The sequence below is a fragment of the Oncorhynchus masou genome, chromosome 22 (genome assembly GCF_036934945.1).
Source record: "Oncorhynchus masou masou isolate Uvic2021 chromosome 22, UVic_Omas_1.1, whole genome shotgun sequence".
In the NCBI taxonomy this organism is placed as follows: domain Eukaryota; kingdom Metazoa; phylum Chordata; class Actinopteri; order Salmoniformes; family Salmonidae; genus Oncorhynchus; species Oncorhynchus masou.
The window spans coordinates 17650881-17673703 of record NC_088233.1 but is presented as its reverse complement, the minus strand read 5'-3'; the positions used below and the strand labels follow the sequence as shown (position 1 = coordinate 17673703).

The window sequence follows — 22823 nt, the reverse complement described above, 5'->3', positions numbered from 1 at the left end:
AGGATGTGACTTCATTGCACAATGCATGTTCTGTAATAATTTGCGCCGCTCAGATAGAAAAATTGCTGTAGCTAGAGTTCAAATGGGCTACACTGTCGTTCCATAAAATACACGTTTTCTTCCTGTCCGTTTCTGTTGACACACAAGCTTGCAAGTTAAGTTTAGACATGTTTTTTTGCAGTATTGTTTTGATCTGAACTTTACCTTCTTTTGCTTTCTTTCTTCTTACTAAAGTTCCTCCAAGTTTTCCCAGGAACGAGTCATTTATTTTCTGGAAGAGGGAGATTTCAGAGTCGTCGGCGATTTGGGAGAGGACGGCGAAGAAGCCATGATCAAATTTAGCCAAAGCTCAAAGGTACAATCAAAATGTAAAGTTACACGTTTAGTAGATCTCTGAATTAAATTGATAAATCACGTTCTGTTCGAAACAATGTTCATTATAACGGAATTCCAAACATTCGTCCATCCCTCGAATCCTTTCCTTGTTCCCAGATGTAGTTCCCTCCCCTAACTTGGGCTTCGGAGTGGCGCAGCGGTCTAAGGCACTGCAGCTCAGCGCTAGAGGCGTCACTACAGACACCCTGGTTCGAATCCAGGCTGTATCACAACCGGCTGTGATTGGGAGGCCCATAGAGCGGCGCACAATCGGCCCAACGTCGTCCGGGTTTGGCCGGTGTAGGCCGTCATTGTAAATACAAATTTGTTCTTTATGGACTTGCCTAGTTAAATAAAAAAATAAAACCATAATTGCTGAATAGTTTGTAGCATAGTTGGCGCCTGCATGCATTGACAAACACTTTATGGTTGTATCACTATGGATAGACTTTATTCTAATGCCACCATAAGCTATGATCTCTCTCAATATTGTCATATCCATAAATCATGACCAAATACCCTTCAATTCTCTATTAAATATATTTTATTTCATAATCTAATTTTTACAGAATAAAAATAAACAGCAAATTAAATAAATTGAACCAACAAAGTTGGGCAAGGAGGACTCAAAAAAGTGAATACAATCCTGTTGGTTGTGGTCAGTACTGAGTAATAGGATAGACAACATGCAGGAATAATAGTCAAAAGTCCTGTGGAAAATTATCAACATGGACAACCATGACCACTGACACAGTCTCAACTTGGTGTATTGGTTGATTAAGTTCCTTGGTATAGTGAAGATTAAATTATACAACATACAGTAGTTTTTCCAGTGCTTCTCAACACAACAGCACAACACATGAACAGTAGAGACCTAAAATAGAGACCTACACATACAAAATACATTTTGCTTTGAGAGCGAAAACATACTTGATAGGATGAATCTTTGGGTTTCTGTAGTGTTTGTAAGTGCTTTCCAGTGCAACTGACAAATTCAAAAAAACTAAATCATATTTCATTTATTCCATTCATACGACAGAATATGAGGTGTTCTTGGTTAGGCATACAGTCATCTCAGAAGGCTGCCAAGAAAGACTAGGCATACAGACACTGGATGTACAACCCTCAGGTCTATAAGAGATGTGATCCTCAAGTAGGAATTGACAAGTAAAACCTATATACATATTCAAAAGGTCATCATGCCGACTGAGGCCAAATCCAGTAGTGTAGTCACTTGTCACCTCTACCCATAGAGCTGCATGGTACTGTTATCATGTTCCCTGCCCCAGAGGGCTGCAACTCCTCAGGTCCAATGGAACTGGTAGCCCCGAGACAGCACCAGGCTCTCCAGGTCTCTGTCCTCAGCCCTCTCCTGCAGCCGCTGCTCCTCCAGCAGGCTGACCAGAGTGTCTCTCCTCTCCACCACCTTCATGATCTCGGTCAGCATCTGCTGCTCCTCCGCCAGCTCACTGGAGCTCTTCCTGGAGTCTGCAAAGGGCCATTGGAGAGGAGAGATTGTAAAATGGTAGAGGAGGAGAAGGAGGGGTGGAGACAGACAGATGGACATGGTCATTTAGAAAACATTCTCAACAAGTTCCACAGATAAAGGACAAGTTCCACAGATAAAGGACAGGTTCCACAGATAAAGGACAGGTTCCACAGATAAAGGACAGGTTCCACAGATAAAGGACAAGTTCTACAGATAATGGGCCGCGAATGTATTATAACTGGACCGCAAACGCATACTACAATTACAGTGTGTGACCCGTACCGTCTACTGACATCCTGCGTCGTAGATCTATCTGTAGTTGACTCTGTCTGTCCTCCAGCTCGAGTTCCTGAGCACTAACAGACAAAACAACCGATTTCAAACACACTTCACTCCATAAGATGGTCTGTGTCTGAGAATGCAGTGTGCCTCATCTTTTCCTACTTACAATATGACTAGCTCTTCCTCATAGCGTGCCAGTTTGTTCTTTTCCAGGACCAGCTTGAACCACATTTGGAGGAGCTCGTGCTCATCAGAGAGACCATCACCTTTGTCTGATAGAGGGAGAGAGCAAGGTCAGAATCAGCTACCCCAGATAATAAAGAAGTTTGATCATCCAGTTTCTTCATTCCTCATTACGTCCAAGGTCGACTAATAAGCTCCCTGTCACAAGGTTATTCAGTAGATCTGGAATGACAACAGTTTCACTTGTCTCCAGGGGTGTTTTGACTGTACTATGTGGGAGGTATTTGAGGACAGTAGCTCTGATCTTGATAAACTCACAGATGTTATTTCTAACTATGTGGAGTCAGTTGTGCCTACTAAAACCTGTAAAATATTCTCTAACAATAAGCATTGGGTATCAAAAAATCTCAAATCACTACTTTATTAGGAAGAAGGCACTTTATGCTGAGGGTGATAGACAGGCTTTAAGAGATGTACACCGTGAGATCAAAAGACAGATACTGGTGGACAAGGAGGCATACAAGCAAAGGGTGGAGAGGACCCTCTCCTCGGGTAACTAAAGGGTGGCCTGGCAAGGGATTCAATCCATTGCTCGTGCCACCCATATACAGTGGGGAGAACAAGTATTTGATACACTGCCGATTTTGCAGATTTTCCTACTTACAAAGCATGTAGAGGTCTGTAAATTGTATTATAGGTACACTTCAACTGTGAGACGGAATCTAAAACAAAAACCCAGAAAATCACATTGTATGATTTTTAAGTAATTAATTTGCATTTTATTGCATGACATAAGTATTTGATCACCTACCAACCAGTAAGAATTCCGGCTCCTTGTGTCATGCAATAAAATGCTAATTAATTACTTAAAAATCATACAATGTGATTTTCTGGGTTTTTGTTTTAGATTCCATCTCTCACAGTTGAAGTGTACCTATGATAAAAATTGCAGACCTCTACATGCTTTGTAAGTAGGAAAACTTGCAAAATCGGCAGTGTATCAAATACTTGTTCTCCCCACTGTAGGTAGTAGAAAAACCAGTGCTGACCTTGGGAGACATGAGGGCCAGAACATGAGAAGAAAACATTCCGTTCATTAGCCAAGATTTGAATCAGACAATTTTGTGTCGGAGGTAAAACAAATGGAAGCATCATTACAAATGTCTGAGAGGGTTGTTGCAAAACATGCTGATGTAGTGACGTTGTTCAGGGGATGTAATGTACACAAAAGCCCAGACTAAATAAGTGGACATGTTAAAGCACTGTGCTGAACAACTGGCTGGTGTTTATAGACATTTTCCAATCCTTACTCGACCAGTGTTGTGGAAAAACTCAATAATTATACCCATTCCTAAAGCATCTATTCCCTCTGTGCTGAATGACTACCACCCTGTCTCCTTGACATCCTTAGTAATAAAATGCATTGAGAAAATTGTGAAAAGTCATGTTCTCAGTGCCACCCAGAAGCTCCTCACCCATTGCAGTTTGCCTATCAGCCCAGCAGAGGAGTTGATTATGCCATTCTTACTCTCCTCAACATGGTCTATAGACATCTAGAGGGTGTAGTCTCCTCAGCATGGTCTATAGACATCTAGAGGGTGTAGTCTCCTCAACATGGTCTATAGACATCTAGAAGGGGCCAAATCCCATGTCAGGGTTCTGTTTGTTGACTTTTTTCTGCCTTCAACACAATCCAGCCTTACATTCTTGCAGACTCATTCTGGACTTCTCCTTAGATGGGGAACTGGTCTTGTGGTTGTTGGACTTCCTGAGCCAGAGGTCACAGCGGGTCAAAGTAGGTCCCCACGTGTCAGACATGCGCACCACCAACACAGGCTCCCCTCAGGGCTGTGTTTTGTTCCCACTCCTGTACATCTACATCTACTAGTTCCCATCCTGACAGACACGTCGGTAAGTTTGCTGATGACACTGCCTTGATCAGCCTGTTGCATGATGATGAAGAACACCATGGCCTGGTCCTAAATTACTTTGTAGAGTGGTGTGATGAATCACACTTGGTCCTCAATACCAACAAAATCAAAGAGATGTGCATAGACTTCAGAAAGAGTACAACACCTACCTTTGCAACATCAGAGGTCAGAACATAGAGATTGTAAAGGAATGCAAATACCTGTGTGTCCTCTTGGACAATACGCTTCAGTGGAGTAAATGTACAGACCTGATCTACAAAAAGAGTCAGACTGTACTTTCTCAAAAAGCTGGGCTACTTTTAATGTAGACTGTACTATACTTATTCTGTTTTACAAATCATTCATTGAGAGTATTTTAACTTTTTGTATTGTTTGTTGGTTTGGCAATGCCACTGTCAACCAGAGAAATATGCTGAGAAGGATTATTACCACAGCAAGCAAGGTACTTGGAGTCAAACAGACAGGCGTGGATGAGATCTTTAAGATCTTTAAGGCCCTCCGCAAGGCTCACAAAATCGTTTTAGACCCAAGCCACCCCCTGTCCCCGGACTTCGAACTACTCCCCTCTGGGCGCAGGTATAGGGCACCCATCGGCAGGAAAAAGAGACTATAATTTGTGCCAGGTGTGATATCCCTCCTAAATAGCTCGGGCTAATGTTCCTATCGACCCAGTAAGGCCAGCAGGCTAGTCTCTTTTTAGTTCTATGTTAACTGTTATGAAAGTTGTATTGTCAATTTGTTTTGTATTGTATTTAAATGCCAATTTAAATGTGTACATGACACTACAACAAAATTTCCCCATGGGACAATAAAGTCAGTAAAGTAAAAGTAGATGGCCATAGTAATGGTCCTGTAACCCCTGGCCTGTTGCAACAGTCTCCAACAGACAGCGGGGAGAACAAGTATTTGATACACTGACGATTTTGCAGGTTTTCCTACTTACAAAGCATGTCGAGGTCTGTCATTTTTTATCATAGATACACTTCAACTGTGAGAGACGGAATCTAAAACAAAAATCCAGAAAATCACATTGTATGATTTTTAAGTAATTAATTTGCATTTTATTGCATGACATAAGTATTTGATCACCTACCAACCAGTAAGAATTCCGGCTCTCACAGACCTGTTAGTTTTTCTTTAAGAAGCCCTCCTGTTCTCCACTCATTACCTGTATTAACTGCACCGGTTTGAACTTGTTACCTGTATAAAAGACATGTCCACACACTCAATCAAACAGACTCCAACCTCTCCACAATGGCCTAGACCAGAGAGGGTGTAAGGTCATCAGTGATAAAATTAGGCAAGCAGACAATAGGCAAGCAGCTTCGTGAGAAGGCAACAACTGTTTGCGCAATTATTAGAAAATGGAAGAAGTTCAAGATGACGGTCAATCACCCTCGGTCTGGGGCTCCATGCAAGATCTCACCTCGTGGGGCATCAATGATCATGAGGAAGATGAGGGATCCTCCCAGAACTACATGGCAGGACCTGGTCAATGACCTGAAGAGAGCTGGGATCACAGTCTCAAAGAAAACCATTAGTAACACACTACACCGCCATGGATTAAAATCCTGCAGCGCACGCAAGGTCCCTCTGCTCAAGCCAGCGCATGTCCAGGCCCGTCTGAAGTTTGCCAAAGGCCATCTGGATGATCCAGAGGAGGAATGGGAGAAGGTTATGTGGTCTGATGAGACAAAAATAGAGCCTTTTGGTCTAAACTCCACTCTCCGTGTTTGGAGGAAGAAGAAGGATGAGTACAACCCCAAGAACACCATCCCAACCATGAAGCATGGAGGTGGAAACATCATTCTTTGGGGATGCTTTTCTGCAAAAGGGACATGACGACTGCACCGAGGGGAGGATGGATAGCGCCATGTATCGCGAGATCTTGGCCAACAACCTCCTTCCCTCAGTAAGAGCATTGAAGATGAGTCGTGGCTGGGTCTTCCATGACAGTGTAACCTGCGGACAACAGGCTAAAGGTAATTTTTTGTACATATACTAACACTGAGCATTACACTGACTACAGCTACATTATATGAAACAGACCCATTCGTAGAGTGTGTTTGATTGAAGGACAGCTCCTAATGCTTCTGATTCGTTGCTATATCTAAGCTTGATGCCCTCAACCTCACACAAATTATCAATGAACCTACCAAGTACAACCCGAAATCTGTAAACACGGGCACGCTGATAGATATCATCCTGACAAACCTGCCCTCTAAATACACCTCTGCTGTCTTCAGTCGGGATTTCAGCGATCACTGCCTCATCGCCTTCGTCCATATTTGGTCTGCGGTCAAACGACCATCCCTCATCACTGTAAAACGCCCCCTAAAACACTTCAGTGAACAGGCCTTTCTAATCGACCTGGCCCGGGTATCCTGGAAGGATATTAACCTCATTCCATCAGGAGAGGATGCCTGGTAATTCATTAAAAGTGCTTTCCTCACCATCTTAAATAAGCATGCCCCATTCAAATCATTTTGAACCAGGAACAGACATAGCCCTTGGTTCACTCCAGACCTGACTGCACAAAAACATCCTGTGGCGTACTGCATTAGCATCGAATAGCCCCCGCGATATGCAACTTTCTGAATATTACTGAATATAAGAGCAGCGTCAACTCACCATCAGTACGACCAAGAATATGACTTTCGAAGTGGATCCTGTGTTCTGCCTTTCACCCAGGACAACGGAATGGATCCCAGCCGGCGACCCCAAAAAATGACTTCGTAAAAAAGGGAAACGAGCCGGTCTTCTCGTCAGACTCCGGAGACGGGCACATCGTGCACCACTCCCTAGTATACTTCTCGCCAATGTCCAGTCTCTTGACAACAAGGTTGATGAAATCCGAGCAAGGGTAGCATTCCACAGGGACATCAGAGACTGTAACGTTCTTTGCTTCACGGAAACATGGCTCACTGGAGAGACGCTATCGGAGTCGGTGCAGCCAGCTGGTTTCTCCACACATCGCGCCGACAGAAACAAACATCTTACTGGTAAGAAGAGGGGCGGGGGCGTATGCCTTATGGCTAACGAGACGTGGTGTGATCACAAAAACATACAGGAACTCAAATCCTTCTGTTCACCTGATTTAGAATTCCTCACAATCAAATGTTGACCGCATTATCTACCAAGGGAATTCTCTTCGATTATAATCACAGCCGTATATATTCCCCCCCAAGCAGACACATCGATGGCCCTGAAAGAACTTTATTTGACTCTTTGCAAACTGGAATCCATACATCCTGAGGCTGCATTCATTGTAGCTGGGGATTTTAAAAAGGCTAATCTGAAAACAAGACTCCCTAAATTGTATCAGCATATCGATTGCGCAACCAGGACTGGCAAAACCTTGGCTTGGATCATTGCTATTCCAACTTCTGCGACACATATAAGGCCCTGCCCCGCCCTCCTTTCAGGAAAAGCTGACCACGACTACTTTTTGTTGATCCCTGCCTACAGACAGAAACGAAAACAAGAAGCTCCCACGCTGAGGTCTGTCCAACGCTGGTCCGACCAATCTAATTCCACACTCCAAGACTGCTTCCATCACGTGGACTGGGATATGTTTCGTATTGCGTCAGACAACATCATTGACGAATACGCTGATTCGGTGTGCGAGTTCATTAGAACGTGCGTTGAAGATGTCGTTCCCATAGCAACGATTAAAACATTCCCAAACCAGAAACCGTGGATTGATGGCAGCATTCGCGTGAAACTGAAAGCGCGAACCACTGCTTTTAATCAGGGCAAGGTGACCGGAAACATGACCGAATACAAACAGTGCAGCTATTCCCTCCACAAGGCAATCAAACAAGCTAAGCGTCAGTATAGAGACAAAGTAGAATCTCAATTCAACGGCTCAGACACAAGAGGTATGTGGCAGGGTCTACAGTCAATCACGGACTATCAGAATAAATCCAGCTCAGTCACGGACCAGGATGTCTTGCTCCCAGGCAGACTAAATAACTTTTTTGCCCGCTTTGAGGACAATACAGTGCCACTGACACGGCCTGCAACGAAAACATGCGGACTCTCCTTCACTGCAGCCGAGGTGAGTAAAACATTTAAACGTGTTAACCCTCGCAAGGCTGCAGGCCCAGAAGGCATCCCCAGCCGCGCCCTCAGAGCATGCGCAGACCAGCTGGCTGGTGAGTAAACGGACATATTCAATCAATCCCTAACCCAGTCTGCTGTTCCCACATGCTTCAAGAAGGCCACCATTGTTCCTGTTCCCAACGACTATCGCGCGTAGCACTCACTTCCGTCATCATGAAGTGCTTTGAGAGACTAGTCAAGGACCATATCACCTCCACCCTACCTGACACCCTAGACCCACTCCAATTTGCTTACCGCCCAAATAGGTCCACAGTCAACGCAATCTCAACCACACTGCACACTGCCCTAACCCATCTGGACAAGAGGAATACCTATGTAAGAATGCTGTTCATCGACTACAGCTCGGCATTTAACACCATAGTACCCTCCAAGCTCGTCATCAAGCTCGAGACCCTGGGTCTCGACCCCGCCCTGTGCAACTGGGTACTGGACTTCCTGACGGGCCGCCCCCAGGTGGTGAGGGTAGGCAACAACATCTCCACCCCGCTGATCCTCAACACTGGGGCCCCACAAGGGTGCGTTCTGAGCCCTCTCCTGTACTCCCTGTTCACCCACGACTGCGTGGCCACACACGCCTCCAACTGAATCATCAAGTTTGCGGACGACACAACAGTGGTAGGCTTGATTACCAACAACGACGAGACGGCCTACAGGGAGGAGGTGAGGGCCCTCGGAGTGTGGTGTCAGGAAAATAACCTCACACTCAACGTCAACAAAACTAAGGAGATGATTGTGGACTTCAGGAAACAGCAGAGGGAACACCCCCCTATCCACATCGATGGAACAGTAGTGGAGAGGGCAGTAAGTTTTAAGTTCCTCGGCATACACATCACAGACAAACTGAATTGGTCCACCCACACAGACAGCATCGTGAAGAAGGCACAGCAGCGCCTCTTGAACCTCAGGAGGCTGAAGAAATTCGGCTGGTCACCAAAAGCACTCACAAACTTCTACAGATGCACAATCGAGAGCATCTGGCGGGCTGTATCACCGCCTGGTACGGCAACTGCTCCGCCCACAACCGTAAGGCTCTCCAGAGGGTAGTGAGGTCTGCACAACGCATCACTGGGGGCAAACTACCTGCCCTCCAGGACACCTACACCACCCGATGTTACAGGAACGCCATAAAGATCATCAAGGACAACAACCACCCAAGCCACTGCCTGTTCACCCCGCTATCATCCAGAAGGCGAGGTCAGTACAGGTGCATCAAAGCTGGGACCGAGAGACTGAAAAACAGCTTCTATCTCAAGGCCATCAGACTGTTAAACAGCCACCACTAGCATTGAGTGGCTGCTGCCAACACACTGACTCAACTCCAGCCACTTTAATAATGGGAATTGATGGGAAATGTAGTGAAATATATCACTAGCCACTTTATTAAACAATGCTACCTAATATAAGTCAACCCTACAACCCAGTCAACCCTACATTATTCATCTCATATGTATACGTATATACTGTACTCTCTCATCTACTGCATCTTTATGTAATACATGTATCACTAGCCACTTTAACTATGCCACTTTGTTTACATACTCATATGTATATACTGTACTCGATACCATCTACTGTATCTTGCCTATGTTGCTCTGTACCATCACTCATTCATATATCTTTATGTACATATTCTTTATCCCCTTACACTTGTGTGTAGAAGACAGTAGTTTTGGAATTGTTAGTTAGATTGCTTGTTGGTTATTACTGCATTGTCGGAACGAGAAGCACAAGCATTTCGCTACACTCGCATTAACATCTGCTAACCATGTGTATGTGACAAATAAAATTTGATTTGATTTGAGTTAGGAAAGCTAAGGCTAAATGTGCATCCTGAAGCACGAACTCGAAAAAGTTCTGGGGCACTGTAAAGTCCATGGAGAATAAGAGCACCTCCTCCCAGCTACCCACTGCACTGAGGCTAGGAAACACTGTGACCACCAATAAATCAACGATAATAGAGAATTTCAATAAGCATTTTTCTACGGCTGGCCATGCTTTCCACCTGGCTACCCCTACACCAGTCAACAGCCCTGTACCCCCCACAGCAACTTGCCCAAACCTCCCCCATTTCTCCTTCACCCAAATCCAGATAGCTGATAATCTGAAAGAGCTGCAAAATCTGGACCCCTACTAATCAGTTGGGCAAGACAATCTGGACCCTCTCTTTCTAAAATTATCCACCGCAATTGTTGCAACCCCTATTACTAGCCGTGGTCATCCCCCTCTTTAAAGGGGGGGAGACACTAGACCCAAACTGTTACAGACCTATATCCATCCTGCCCTGCTTTCTAAAGTCTTTGAAAGCCAAGTTAACAAACAGATCACCGACCATTTCAAATCCCACCGTACCTTCTCCACTATGCAATCTGGTTTCAGAGCTGGTCATGGGTGGACCTCAGCCACGCTCAAGGTCCTAAACGATATCATAACCGCCATCAATAAAAGACAATACTGTGCAGCCGTATTCATCAACTTGGCCAAGGCTTTCGACTCTGTAAATCGGCAGACTCAACAGCCTTGGTTTCTCAAATGACTGCTGCCTCGCCTGGTTCACCAACTTCTTCTCAGACAGATTCCAGTGGGTTAAATCGGAGGGCCTGTTGTCCAGACCTCTGGCAGTCTCTATGGGGGTGCCACAGGGTTCAATTCTCGGGCTGAATTTTTTCTCTGTATACATCAATGATGTGGCTCTTGCTGCTGGAGATTTTCTGATCCACCTCTACACAGACGACACCATTCTGTATACTTCTGGCCCTTCTTTGGACACTGTTAACTAACCTCCAGACGATCTTCAATGCCATACAACTCTCCTTCCGTGGCCACCAACTGCTCTTAAATGCAAGCAAAACTAAATGTATGCTCTTTAACCGATCGCTGCCCGCACCTGCCCGCCCGTTCAGCATCACTACTCGGGATGGTTCTGACTTAGAATATGTGGACAATTACAAATACCTTCGTGTCTGCATAGACTGTACACTCCCCCTCTCAGACTCACATTAAGCATCTCCAATCCAAAATTAAATCTAGAATCGGCTTCCTATTTCGCAACAAAGCATCCTTCACTCATGCTACCAAACATATCCTCGTAAAACTATCCTACCGATCCTTGACTTCGGCGATGTCATTTATAAAATAGCCTCCAACACTCTATTGGATGCTATAGAGAAATTGGATGCAGTCTATCAGAGTGCCATCCGTTTTGTCACCAAAGTCCCATATACTGCCCACCACTGCGACCTGTATGCTCTCAATGGCTGGCCTTCGCTCCATATTCGTCGCCAAACCCACTGGCTCCAGGTCATCTATAAGTCTTTGCTAGGTAAAGCCCCGCCTGATCTCAGCTCACTGGTCACCATAGCAGCACCCACCCGTAGCCTGCGCTCCAGCAGGTATATTTCACTGGTCATCCCCAAAGCCAACACTTCCTTTGGCCGCCTTTCCTTCCAGTTTTCTGCTGCCAATGACTGGAACGAACTGCAAAAATCACTGAAGCTGGAGACTCATATCTCCCTCACTAACTTTAAGCATCAGCTGTCAGAGCAGCTCACCTATCACTGCACCTGTACATAGCCCATCTCTAAATTACCCATCCAACTACCTCATCCCCATATTGTTATTTATTTATTTGCTCCATTGCACCCCAGTATCTTTAATTTCACATCATCATCTGCACATCTATCACTCCAGTGTTTAATTGCTCAATTGTAATTACTTTGCCACTACGGCCGATTTATTGCCTTACCTCCCTAATCTTACCTCATTTGCACAAGCTGTATATAGTTTTTTTCCTATTCTGTTATTGACTGTACATTTGTCTATTCCATGTGTAACTGTTGTTTGTGTCGCACTGCTTTGCTTTATCTTGGCTGGGTTGCAGTTGTAAATGAGAACTTGTTCTCCACTGGCCTACCTGGTTTTATATATATATATATATATATATATATATATATATATATATATATATATACCATTATATATATATATATATATATCATATGTCAGATTTTTTTTTTTTTTTTTTAAATGAACCATTATGCTCGGTCTTCATTGTCAGACTGTTTTCTCTCAACTGTGTAGGAAACCTTTTCTCTCCCAATTGCCATATACTGTACAGCACTGTGACCATGGCCTTCAAATACCCCTGCAAACATCCAGAAATTGAACAAAGACAAATGAAGGAAGACTGACAAAAAAAAATCCAAAACTTTTTCATACTTAGAATCTTGCCAATCATATACACTCAGGTCATTGTCAGACACCTACTCCTACCCTCTTGCAATCCAGTCGGAGTCTGTGAATAATATCAATGAACAAAGAGCCTATTGAGCCATGAGACCTTCGGCCTCTGCCTTAATTCAATTATCCAAACAAAGCCATGTAAACCGGCACAATGGTTGCCACTGCAGCCGCTGCCCTTCAGGCCCGCATCACAAGAGACACTCTCCCTGTAGTTTTTCAATCAGAATTTGCAAGGCCATTCACTGTACTCAATGGTACTTAGACCACAGACACTCAGTCTCTGAGGAGGCTTTTAACATTGAGCCTGACTATAGAACAAAACATGAGTTCAAAAAGGTCTTTACACAGGAGATGTGCTTTCCATTTAACAATAGAAGGACACAAACTTGGATGAAACAACTGCATTACTCAGGGCTACATTTGTGTGCTCTTATGCACTGTAATTTAATGAAATTATAATAAAAGTAACAGCTAATTATGGTTAAACTCTCAATCATTCTTTATCTGGAGAGTGCAGAAGCAACAAACACATTTCTAATTTACAATTCTGGCAAAACACAATTTACCTTTGAGGAATATGATTACCAGTATGAAAAGATGACTTTTTAAAATACTAGCAGGAATAACCATTTTTCATTATAAAGTAGCTGTCTTTAATGACTAACTTGTATATCACCATGTGCAAGGCTAATGAAACATGGGAAAGCTTTCCCCCCTCCTTCCTCTCTTCACAAGGCCAATTGCAACTGCAGTGATTTCTCAACAATTTCAACTTAAAATTGTTATTTTGGTTGAATGCAAATGACTATAATTTGGTAGTTTTTATTATGCATTTTCCTAGCAAAGGCATCAATGTAGTTCTGACTCTAGACTTGGACTACTCTAGAGAAGGAAATTGAAATAATTATTAGAAAAGCATTGCCACTTGTAAACCTCACAGAAACAGGAAACCTATTCCTGAGCATAGGTCATTCTGAATCCAGTGTTTTCATGTCTCAACTATATGTTCTTGGCTGACGTCAAACTTTCTCCACTCTCTGTGCATAGCTCAGTCTTCATGTGCCATGTCTTTGTGTGTTACCTTCCGAGATAAGGCCACTCTGATTCAAGGACATAACACTCACTTACTGAACATTCTGATTTTAACCCCTCCATTCCTTTGTCATAATTTCATAAATTGCTCTGGCCCTGAGTCATAGAGCTACGTCAACCGAATGGATACACTTGTGTATTTGCATCACTCATACGCGGTGCAGCTGTTGCAATCAATCCACACAGCATGAGATGACAAAGGTGCATTCTGTTGGGACAGTGTGGCTCACCTGGGGCTTCACCTCGAAGGACCTTCTCAATGGTCACCCCTCTCTCCTCCAGGTCTCTCTGCTTCTCCCCCACTTCCTCCAGCTGCCTCTGAATGATCTTCACACAATAAACACCAGGTCAGATTCAACCAAGGCAGCCTCACAATGGCTCAACACACAATATTTATATCCCATTGATCACCCCAACAAATCAAATACATTTGTGGAAGAGATCATTAGTGAGTCAAATGTTTGCGAGAATCCTTATAAACTGGGTGGTTTGAGCCCTGAATGCTGATTGGCTTACAGCTGTGGGGCACTGTAAACCACGGGTATGACAAAACATGTATTTTTACTGCTCTAATTCAAATCAAAACTTTTTCACATGTGCCGAATACAACAAGTGTAGACCTTACCGTGAAATGCTTACCGACAAGCCTGTTTAGTGTAGGGGGCAGTATTTTGATGTTTGGATGAAAAACGTACCCAAATGAAACTGCCTATTTCTCAGGCCCAGAAACTAGAATATCCATATAATTGTCAGATTAGGATGGAAAACACTCTAAAGTTTCCAAAACTGTCAAAATATTGTCTGTGAGTATAACAGAACTGATATTGCAGGCGTAAACCTGAGGATAATCCAACCTGGAGGTGCTGTTTTTCCTGAAAGCTCTCTGTTCCATTTCCTGCCTTCACTCCATTTAAAGGGATATCAACCAGATGCCTTTCCCTATGGCTTCCACGTGGTGTGAACAAGTCTTTAGACATAGTTTCAGCCTTTTATTCTGTGCAAGAACGATCACATCGCGTCATTGGATGGCTGGGTGCCAGCAGAGTTTTGCATGCACCAAAAGCTTGGAGCAGACATTTTCTCTCCCTCTCCTATTGAAAAAGCTACGGTCCGGTTGAAATATTATTGATTATTATTGTAAAAACAAACTGAGGATTGATCATAAATTGATTGATTATAAAAACGTTTGACATGATTGTAAGAACTTTACGGATACTATTTGGAATTTGTGTCTGCCCCGTCGTGACCGCACGAGCCTGTGGATTACTGAACATAACGGCTAAGAGCTGTATCTAGACATTCCACGTTGCGTCATGCATAAGAACAGCCCTTAGCCGTGGTATATTGGCCATATACCACACCCCCTCGGGCCTTATTGCTTAAATATAAAACATGTAAATGAATGGCGAATGAAAACGGAAGGCCTCTGGTGTGGTAGTGCTGTTTTGTTGTCTATGTGCTCTACAGTACCTGGGCTCTGTGGAGCCTCTTCAGCTGCTCTCGCTTGGCCTGTTGAATCACAGTTTTCTCCCGTCTCCTCCTCTGTCTCTCCGAGCTCCCATGGAACTAAACACAGACCAACAAGACAGTGTCACACAACAGTTACCTCCCACCAGAGTTAAACCCCTCTGATCGTAGTTCCAACTATTAGGGGTCTGGGCGTATCAATCTGACACAGTATCTTATCAGTCATGCGATTGACCTGCACTTGATCCTGGCGGAAGTAGCAGAGATGGTTTGAAAGTGGCAGTGGTAGTAATTCTGTTAAGTAAACAAGGCAGTTCCTAACAGAGAGCTGCAAACTGGTGCTCAAAAAAAGAGGGTGGTATGTGTGTGGTGTGCTATGAAGCCATGGCCAAGACCTATTACAACACCAGATTGGGATTTCCTCCCCGTATGTAAGGTGATATGAGCAGGTCATGATGTGCTTCTTCAGCCTTCCCAGTAAAGCCTCTCTAATGGAGTATGGATTATCTGTTCTCGGGTCCTGACCCGTCTCTTCATGTCTCTTCTGTATCCTCCGCCTTGAGGAGAGCTGCTTTTAAAATCACTGATCTGACATGACATGGATTGGTGTAAGTAAGCTTTCACCTGTCATTTATTTTCATTTATTATGTTTAGTTCGTTCTATCGGTTCTGTTGCTAAAGATGAGACCCTGTCCCCTGTCGTTCAGTCTTTTTGTTCTGTCTATGGACGCAACCCGATCGTTTGTCCTAAAAGTTCCATTTCCAAACTGTCTGGCAAAATTCTTATCCCTTGCTTGCTAGCCAGCCAACTACGGCTAACTTAGTCACATCAAAGAATGCAGCCATAATAACAGCAAAGTAGCTATATTTGCATAAGGTGTTTTCTAGAGACATTTATTTGAATACATCCATAACAATGAAGTAATGAGGCACGATTTCGCCTTGCATAGAAAATGTGCTCTTTCGTCAGTACATTGCTGTTCAGAGGAACTAGCCAACAACACAGCTAACACAATCACTTCAAACTGAAACTAGACTGCAAATTAGCTGCACTTTGTTTCGTTTGACCTTTTTTCAATGAATATTTCTTTGTATATATATCCCTAAAAATGATGTCAGCTGATTCATGATTTCAATGGCTGAGAAACGCTGTTGCAAATATCAGAGACAGACTGCAAGGTTTATACAAATCTCCGATGTTGAAAACTAAATGTAAGATAATGTCTAAATGCTTTTAATAGTGGAGATCAAGTTAATAAATTGCCTGGCTGGGCTGATGCGACAGTGGATACCATCTGAATACGCAACAGAGTACTGTAAATAGGCATTTTAACGTCACAAATTTAGCCGGTGGTAACTTGTGGAATAGACACAGGCTGGAATGCGGTTTTAACCAATAAGCATTCAGGATTAGACCCATACATTGTCAGTGATTATTTCAGAGGAAGGTAGGAAGGATTGATGCATGTAAGAGTTTTGGAACAGGGCCCTTACCTTCTGTTTGGCTGGGACGTGCTCATCGTCACTTGAGGAGTCGGACTCATCTTTCTGCTGTTTGCTGGAGGCTGTATATAGATGAGGGAACATGAGGACAGACTGAAGCAGTGGTCAAAAACTGTAGAAAGTAGTTGTACACGCACTTCAACTATGTTATTTACATTAAAACACTAAGTATAGGCTACTATAGTAATCTTCTCATTTATAGCATGTACTGTATTAATAGCACTGTAGCATTTATTAGCTCTATGTGAAATTCAACAATGACAAGGGAGTAGAAGCATATATCATAACTCTCATCACATCCTCGCTTGAGTCCTGACCCCTGACCTTGGTTCCTGATGTTGGACAGGATGGTCCTGATGTCCTTCTCCTGACCTCCCACTCCCACGCTCTCCGGTCCCCCCTCTTCTTCAGCCTCAGGGAGGAGAAAAAGTTGAGCTTCCTGGGCGGCAGTGAAGCCATGTCGTCTGTGGTGAAGGATCCTACAGACTTGTTGCTGCTTAGGGAGACCTGTTCCAGTAGCGTGGGCAGGTCTGTGGGTCTGTCACCCATGGAGGCCTTGAGTGGATGTGGGGATGGCTGGCTCTTCGGCCCCACTTCCACTGGTTGGGCCTCCTGGCTTTGGGCCGTATCCCCAATCAGGGAGCGAAAGCTGAAGGCTCCATCAGACAGAGGCCTACGCTTGGTGGGACTGTTGTTTTTCCTCCTGGTGACAACCGTGTTGGAGTCTGTTGTTGTCCTTGATACTCCAAAAGATCTCCTGAAAGCATTGGCCCACACCTGGAATGCGGACGGAACTGGCTGGGGCTGAGCTGGCTGGGGCTGAGCTGGGACTGGTTCTGCCTCTATCTGAGGCAATAGGTCTTTCGGGGGGATCTGGTCCCCAGGTTTGGGATGTGTGGAAGGATCTCCTCCTCCAGGGCCTTGGGCCTCCTCTCGAGTAGCCAGGTTCCAGTCCAGGAGTTTCTCTCTCTCAGACAGGGACAGTGTCAGCCTTTTCTTACGGCCGACTGCTTCCTCCAGCTGGGGCACTTTTGTGACAGGGCACTCTTCTTTACCCATCGATGAACTCTGATTCTGAGAATCTGCAGGTGGTTTAGGACCATCATGGGAGACCTGCTGAACAAAGACAAAGTCCTGTTTTATTGCTCAGTTGCAATATGTGAAATGTTTATATATCACAGGAAATGGTTAAGTATCTGTTTGAATATTATGCTTTACCGGTGGTTCAATCTCCTCAAAATCAGAGTTGGCCTCTTCAATGTTGGGCTCCTCTTTTTCTGCAGCTTTTTCACGTGAGAAGTGCCTCACCAGGATGAGAGGGAGAGCTGAAGGAGTAGAGTACAACAGACAACATGCTTGATCAGAGCTCATGCAGCTACTGTAGGTCAGACTTTAATATTGCAGACAGATTGTGGCTTCCATAAATGTAAATGTCTGCGTCATTGCCCAATTCACAGATTATGTGTGTGTGTGTGTTTTAAATATATATACATACACACCTTTTTTATTTGTATATATTTTCCTTTATTAGTTTCCCCTAATTGGAGTAAACTAATGAACAACACCATTTAGGCTTCAACTTCCAGCTTAAACATGCTTTATAAATACAGACACAGTATATCTTACAATGGTTATCTTTTGTTTGTTTTTAGTCCCATCCTTCAGCTACCCACAACCCCTCCCATCTACTTCCGAAGACCATCTCATTTGCCATATATGTTTAACTGTACTGTTTCAAAAGTTCTGAACATTTTACATTGGTTACTTTGTCCAACCCGTCAGGTCCACTCAACTCCTCCCATCCATCTTTGAACCACATCCAGTTTTGGTGTTAATTTGACATATATTTTTAACTGTGCTGTTATGTTTCACAAAAGTTCTGAACCTTGCTATTCTCATAGTTTCTAAAGATTAAAAAAAAATGTTTTTAAGTACAGAGTATTATATTATTGAGCAATTGACTATGATTTTTCAAATCACCTGGCAGTGCTATTTGCAGTTAGCTCCAGGTAAATGTTGCAATTCTTCAGCCATTCCTGAACCTGTGACCAAAAACAAGCTATGTATGGACAGTATCAAAACAAATTATCTAATGATTGTCTTTCGTAGCAAAATCTACAGAGCTGGGATGTGTGTGTGTGTGTGCACACACAAAATTCTATTGGTTGCAAGAATTTTGTATAATAATTTAAAATTGAAAAAAAATTCATAAACCATGTGGCATGGAATTGGTACATCGAAAAATTTATCCAAACTATTTTGCAATCTATATGACCATAGCGGTAATTTTTTGGGGTCCTGAAATAAAACTGATATATTTTTTCATTTATCATAATTTTCCTTAACCAATTTTGGTCTTTAATGCAGGGCGGCCAGACAAGTTCCTTCTCCCCTTCCCTCTTCCATTTTTTGTGGTAATGCTGCATTTAGTTGGTTGTAATTTTGGGTAGAGCAGACTTTCCATGTACTTTGTTAGCTGCATGTGTGAGATACAGTGCATTCGGAGAGTATTCCAGATGCTTTCACTTTTGACATATTTGTTACATTACAGCCTTATTCTGAAATAGATTACATTGTTGTTTCTTTATCAATCTACACACAATGCCCCATAATGACAAAGCAAAAACAGGTTTAGACATTTTAGCACATTTATAAAAATAAGTATTCAGACACTTATGATATTTGAAATTGAGATCAGGTGCATCCCATTTCCATTGATCATCCTTGAGATGTTTCTACCTGTGGTAAATTCAATTGATTGGACATGATTTGGAAAGGCACATACCTGTCTATATAAGGTCCCACAGTTGACAGTGCATGTAAGAGCAAAAACCAAGCCATGAGGTTGAAGGAATTGTCCGTAGAGCTCAGAGACAGGATTGTGTCGAGGCACAGATCTGGGGAAGGCTACCTAAACATTTCTGCATCATTGAAGGTCCCCAAGAACACAGTGGCCTCCACCATTCTAACATTGAAGTTTGGAACCACCAAGACTCTTCATAGAACTGGCCGCCCGGCCAAATTAAGCAATCAGGGGAGAAGGGCCTTGGTCAGGGAGGTGACCAAGAACCCGATGGTCACTGTGACAGAGCTTCAGAGTTTCTCTGTGGAGATGGGAGAACCTTCCAGAAGGACAACCATCTTTGCAGCACTCCATCAAATCAGGCCTTCATGGTAGAGAGGCCAGACGGAAGCCACTCCTCAGTAAAAAGCATGAAAGCCCGCTTAGAGTTTGCCAAAAAGCACCTAAACAAGATGATCTGGTCTGAGGAAACCAAGACTGAACTCTTTGACCTGAATACCTAGTGCCACAGTCTGGAGGAAACCTGGCACCATCCCTAAGGTGAAGCATGGTGGTGGCAGCACCATGCGGTGGGGATGTTTTTCAGCAGCAGCGACTGGGAGACTAGTCAGGATTGAGGGAAAGATTAACAGAGCAAAGTACAGAGAGATGCTTGATGAAAACCTGCTGCAGAGGGCTCAGGACCTCTGACTGGAGCGTTATTTTATTCCACCTTTATTTAACCAGGTAGGCCTGTTGAGAACAAGTTCTCATTTACAACTGCGACCTGGCCAAGATGAAGCAAAGCAGTGCGACAAAAAACAACAGAGTTACAAACAAACGAATGTACAGTCAATAACACAATAGAAAAATCTATATACGGTGTGTGTAAATGAAGAGTCGGGAGGTAAGGTAATAAATAGGCCATAGCGGCAAGATAATTACAATTTAGCATTAACACTGGAGTTATAGATGTGCAGATGATGATGTGCAAGTAGAGATACTGGGGTGCAAAAGAGCAAGAGGATAAATAATATGGGTTGGGGTAGTTGGGTGTGCTATTTACAGATTGGCTGAGTACAGGTACAATGATTGGTAAGCTGCTCTGACAGCTGATGCTTAAAGTTAGAGAGGGAGATAAGTCTCCAGCTTCAGTGATTTTTGCAATTCGTTTCAGTCATTGGCAGCAGAGAACTGTAAGGAAAGGCGGCCAAAGGAAGTGTTTGCTTTGGGGATGACCAGTGAAATATACTTTCTGGAGCGCGTGCTACGGGTGGGTGTTGTTATGGTGACCAGTGAGCTGAGATAAGGCGGAGCTTTACCTAGCAAAGACTTATAGATGACCTGGAGCCAGTGGGTTTGTCGACAAATATGTAGTGAGGGCCAGCCAATGAAAGCATACAGTTGAGAGGATCTGCAGAGAATGGGAGAACCTCCCAAGAAGACTCGAGGCTGTAATCGCTGCCAAAGGTGCTTCAACAAAGTACTGAGTAAAGGGTCTGAATACTTATGTAAATGCAATTTGTTTTTTTTGCAAACAATTCTAAAAACATGTTTTTGCTTTGTCATTATGGGCTAGTGTACGTAGAACGATGAGGGGTGGGAAACGATTTAATCAATTTTAGAATAAGGCTGTAACGTAACAAAATATGGAAAAAGTCAAGGGGTCTGACTGAATGCACTAACTCCATCAGTCCTATTTACAAAGATAATTACAGTTAAAAAAATCTTCTTAAAGAGATGTAAAAATAATAATAATTCAATTCGTATATTTGAGTTTAACCATAATATCTGTTTTAATATTTGTTCTGTCTTTTCTGGTGGACTAAACTGAAATTGGTAGATCAGACTTAACACGCTCCTCAGATACATGCTCATTAACACACACAACCTGTGTTGTCATTGTGTATAATAAGGGTCATTACGCATGAATGATCAAATAGCGTATGCAAAACCTTTACAGTTCGATAGAGTTGAAGTAACCAGAATCATGTTTTATCAGCAAGAGAGCAGTTATAATGCGGTCTGTCCCAAAAAGTAACCTTGTCCAAACAAGAATCTAATTCAATTGTAGACAATTCTAGACCAAAACAAAAATGAAAAATATTCTTCCCAGAGAACACCAGCTCCCTCTAGTGTGTGTGAGATCTCACTTCAGCTTCTAAATCTTTCATTTAACTCAGATTCTCACGCAAGACTTCAATACCATCAGTCAGTGTACTGTCATTTTTTCTCATTGGGATTATTAATGAAGTACATTACCAGAGCACCATAGGCCCCAGCTGCAATAGCCCTCTATGCATTGCAGTGAAAATTCTAACACTTTTACAAAACACAAATATCAGAGCTTGTAACACCACATCAGGGAATTAAAAGGGGTGAAATGCCTGTAGGAGGATAAGGAGGTGATATAGATAGGACAGATATAAGGATCATGCAGAGGTGGTCTACTCACTAGCACGGATCTTCCTCTTCCATCTGCTGTTCCCAGATGGGAGGGATGACTTGGTACTGGAATGTTCTGCAGGGAGAGTGGGCATAACCCGTATCACAACACATACAGTATTGATCTGCGTCAACACTACTGTGGCAACACATTTGAACTGGATATCTGTCAAACACTGTCAACTTGTAAATGTAGAACTATGGTTTATGTAAGAGAATAAGAGGTCTCTATACAGTTTTAGGGTGCTAGGCAACTACCATTCAACCATGGGGTGGCGTCGCAACACCTTTCAACTGAGCCCAGCAAATGAGGCGTGGAGAACAGAACAGCTGTGGCCTATTGGCAGCCCTATCTGTGCAGCCGGACAGAATGTTCAGGCCAGTCCCAGTGCTCAGCGCTCCCCATGCCAAGACAAATAATCACTTAGTGTGAGTGAATGGCTTTGTCTGCCCCACCCAGATTTCAGAGCCTTAACTGGAGGAGTGGGATCTCACACAGGGGGAAACAGAGGATGGCAGGCTGCTCCTAAATCACTCACTCCCTCAGACCCTAATAAACAAAGTCTACATAGCTATATGGATGGAATCATATCCTACACGCTCTAGACATCCAGACTGACGCCTGTTATGATGCTGGGAGAGAAGTTAGGCTGCTACAAGGCCAATGCTGTTGGCAGCGAGAACAGGGAAATAGCTACAGTTGAAGTCGGAAGTTTACATACACCTTAGCCAAATACATTTAAACTCAGTTTTTCCCAATTCCTGACATTTAATCCTAGTAAAAATTCCCTGTCTTAGGTCAGTTAGGATCACCACTATTTTAAAAATGTGAAATGTCAGAATAATAGTAGAGTGAATTATTTATTTCAGCTTTAATTTATTTTTATCACATTCCCAGTGGATCAGAAGT

At 43.3% G+C, this 22823-nt stretch overlaps 1 protein-coding gene and 1 long non-coding RNA gene across 2 annotated transcripts in view; one reads left to right on the top strand and one right to left on the bottom strand.

Moving 5' to 3' along the window:
* Positions 1-11: 11 nt before the first annotated feature.
* LOC135509111 (uncharacterized) lies at positions 12-757 on the top strand. The gene is made up of 2 exons (XR_010450891.1): positions 12-355; positions 493-757. It is a non-coding gene; the product is annotated as an uncharacterized LOC135509111 (long non-coding RNA).
* A 144-nt stretch (positions 758-901) lies between these two features.
* Positions 902-22823, bottom strand: part of mical2b (microtubule associated monooxygenase, calponin and LIM domain containing 2b) — a 114945-nt gene continuing 93023 nt past the window's right edge. The window contains 10 exon segments of the mRNA XM_064929457.1: positions 902-1863; positions 2147-2220; positions 2313-2418; positions 13947-14043; positions 15187-15282; positions 16678-16748; positions 17011-17079; positions 17082-17802; positions 17905-18011; positions 21924-21989. Coding sequence (XP_064785529.1) covers positions 1679-1863; positions 2147-2220; positions 2313-2418; positions 13947-14043; positions 15187-15282; positions 16678-16748; positions 17011-17079; positions 17082-17802; positions 17905-18011; positions 21924-21989 — 1592 coding nt within the window. The 3' untranslated portion in view covers positions 902-1678.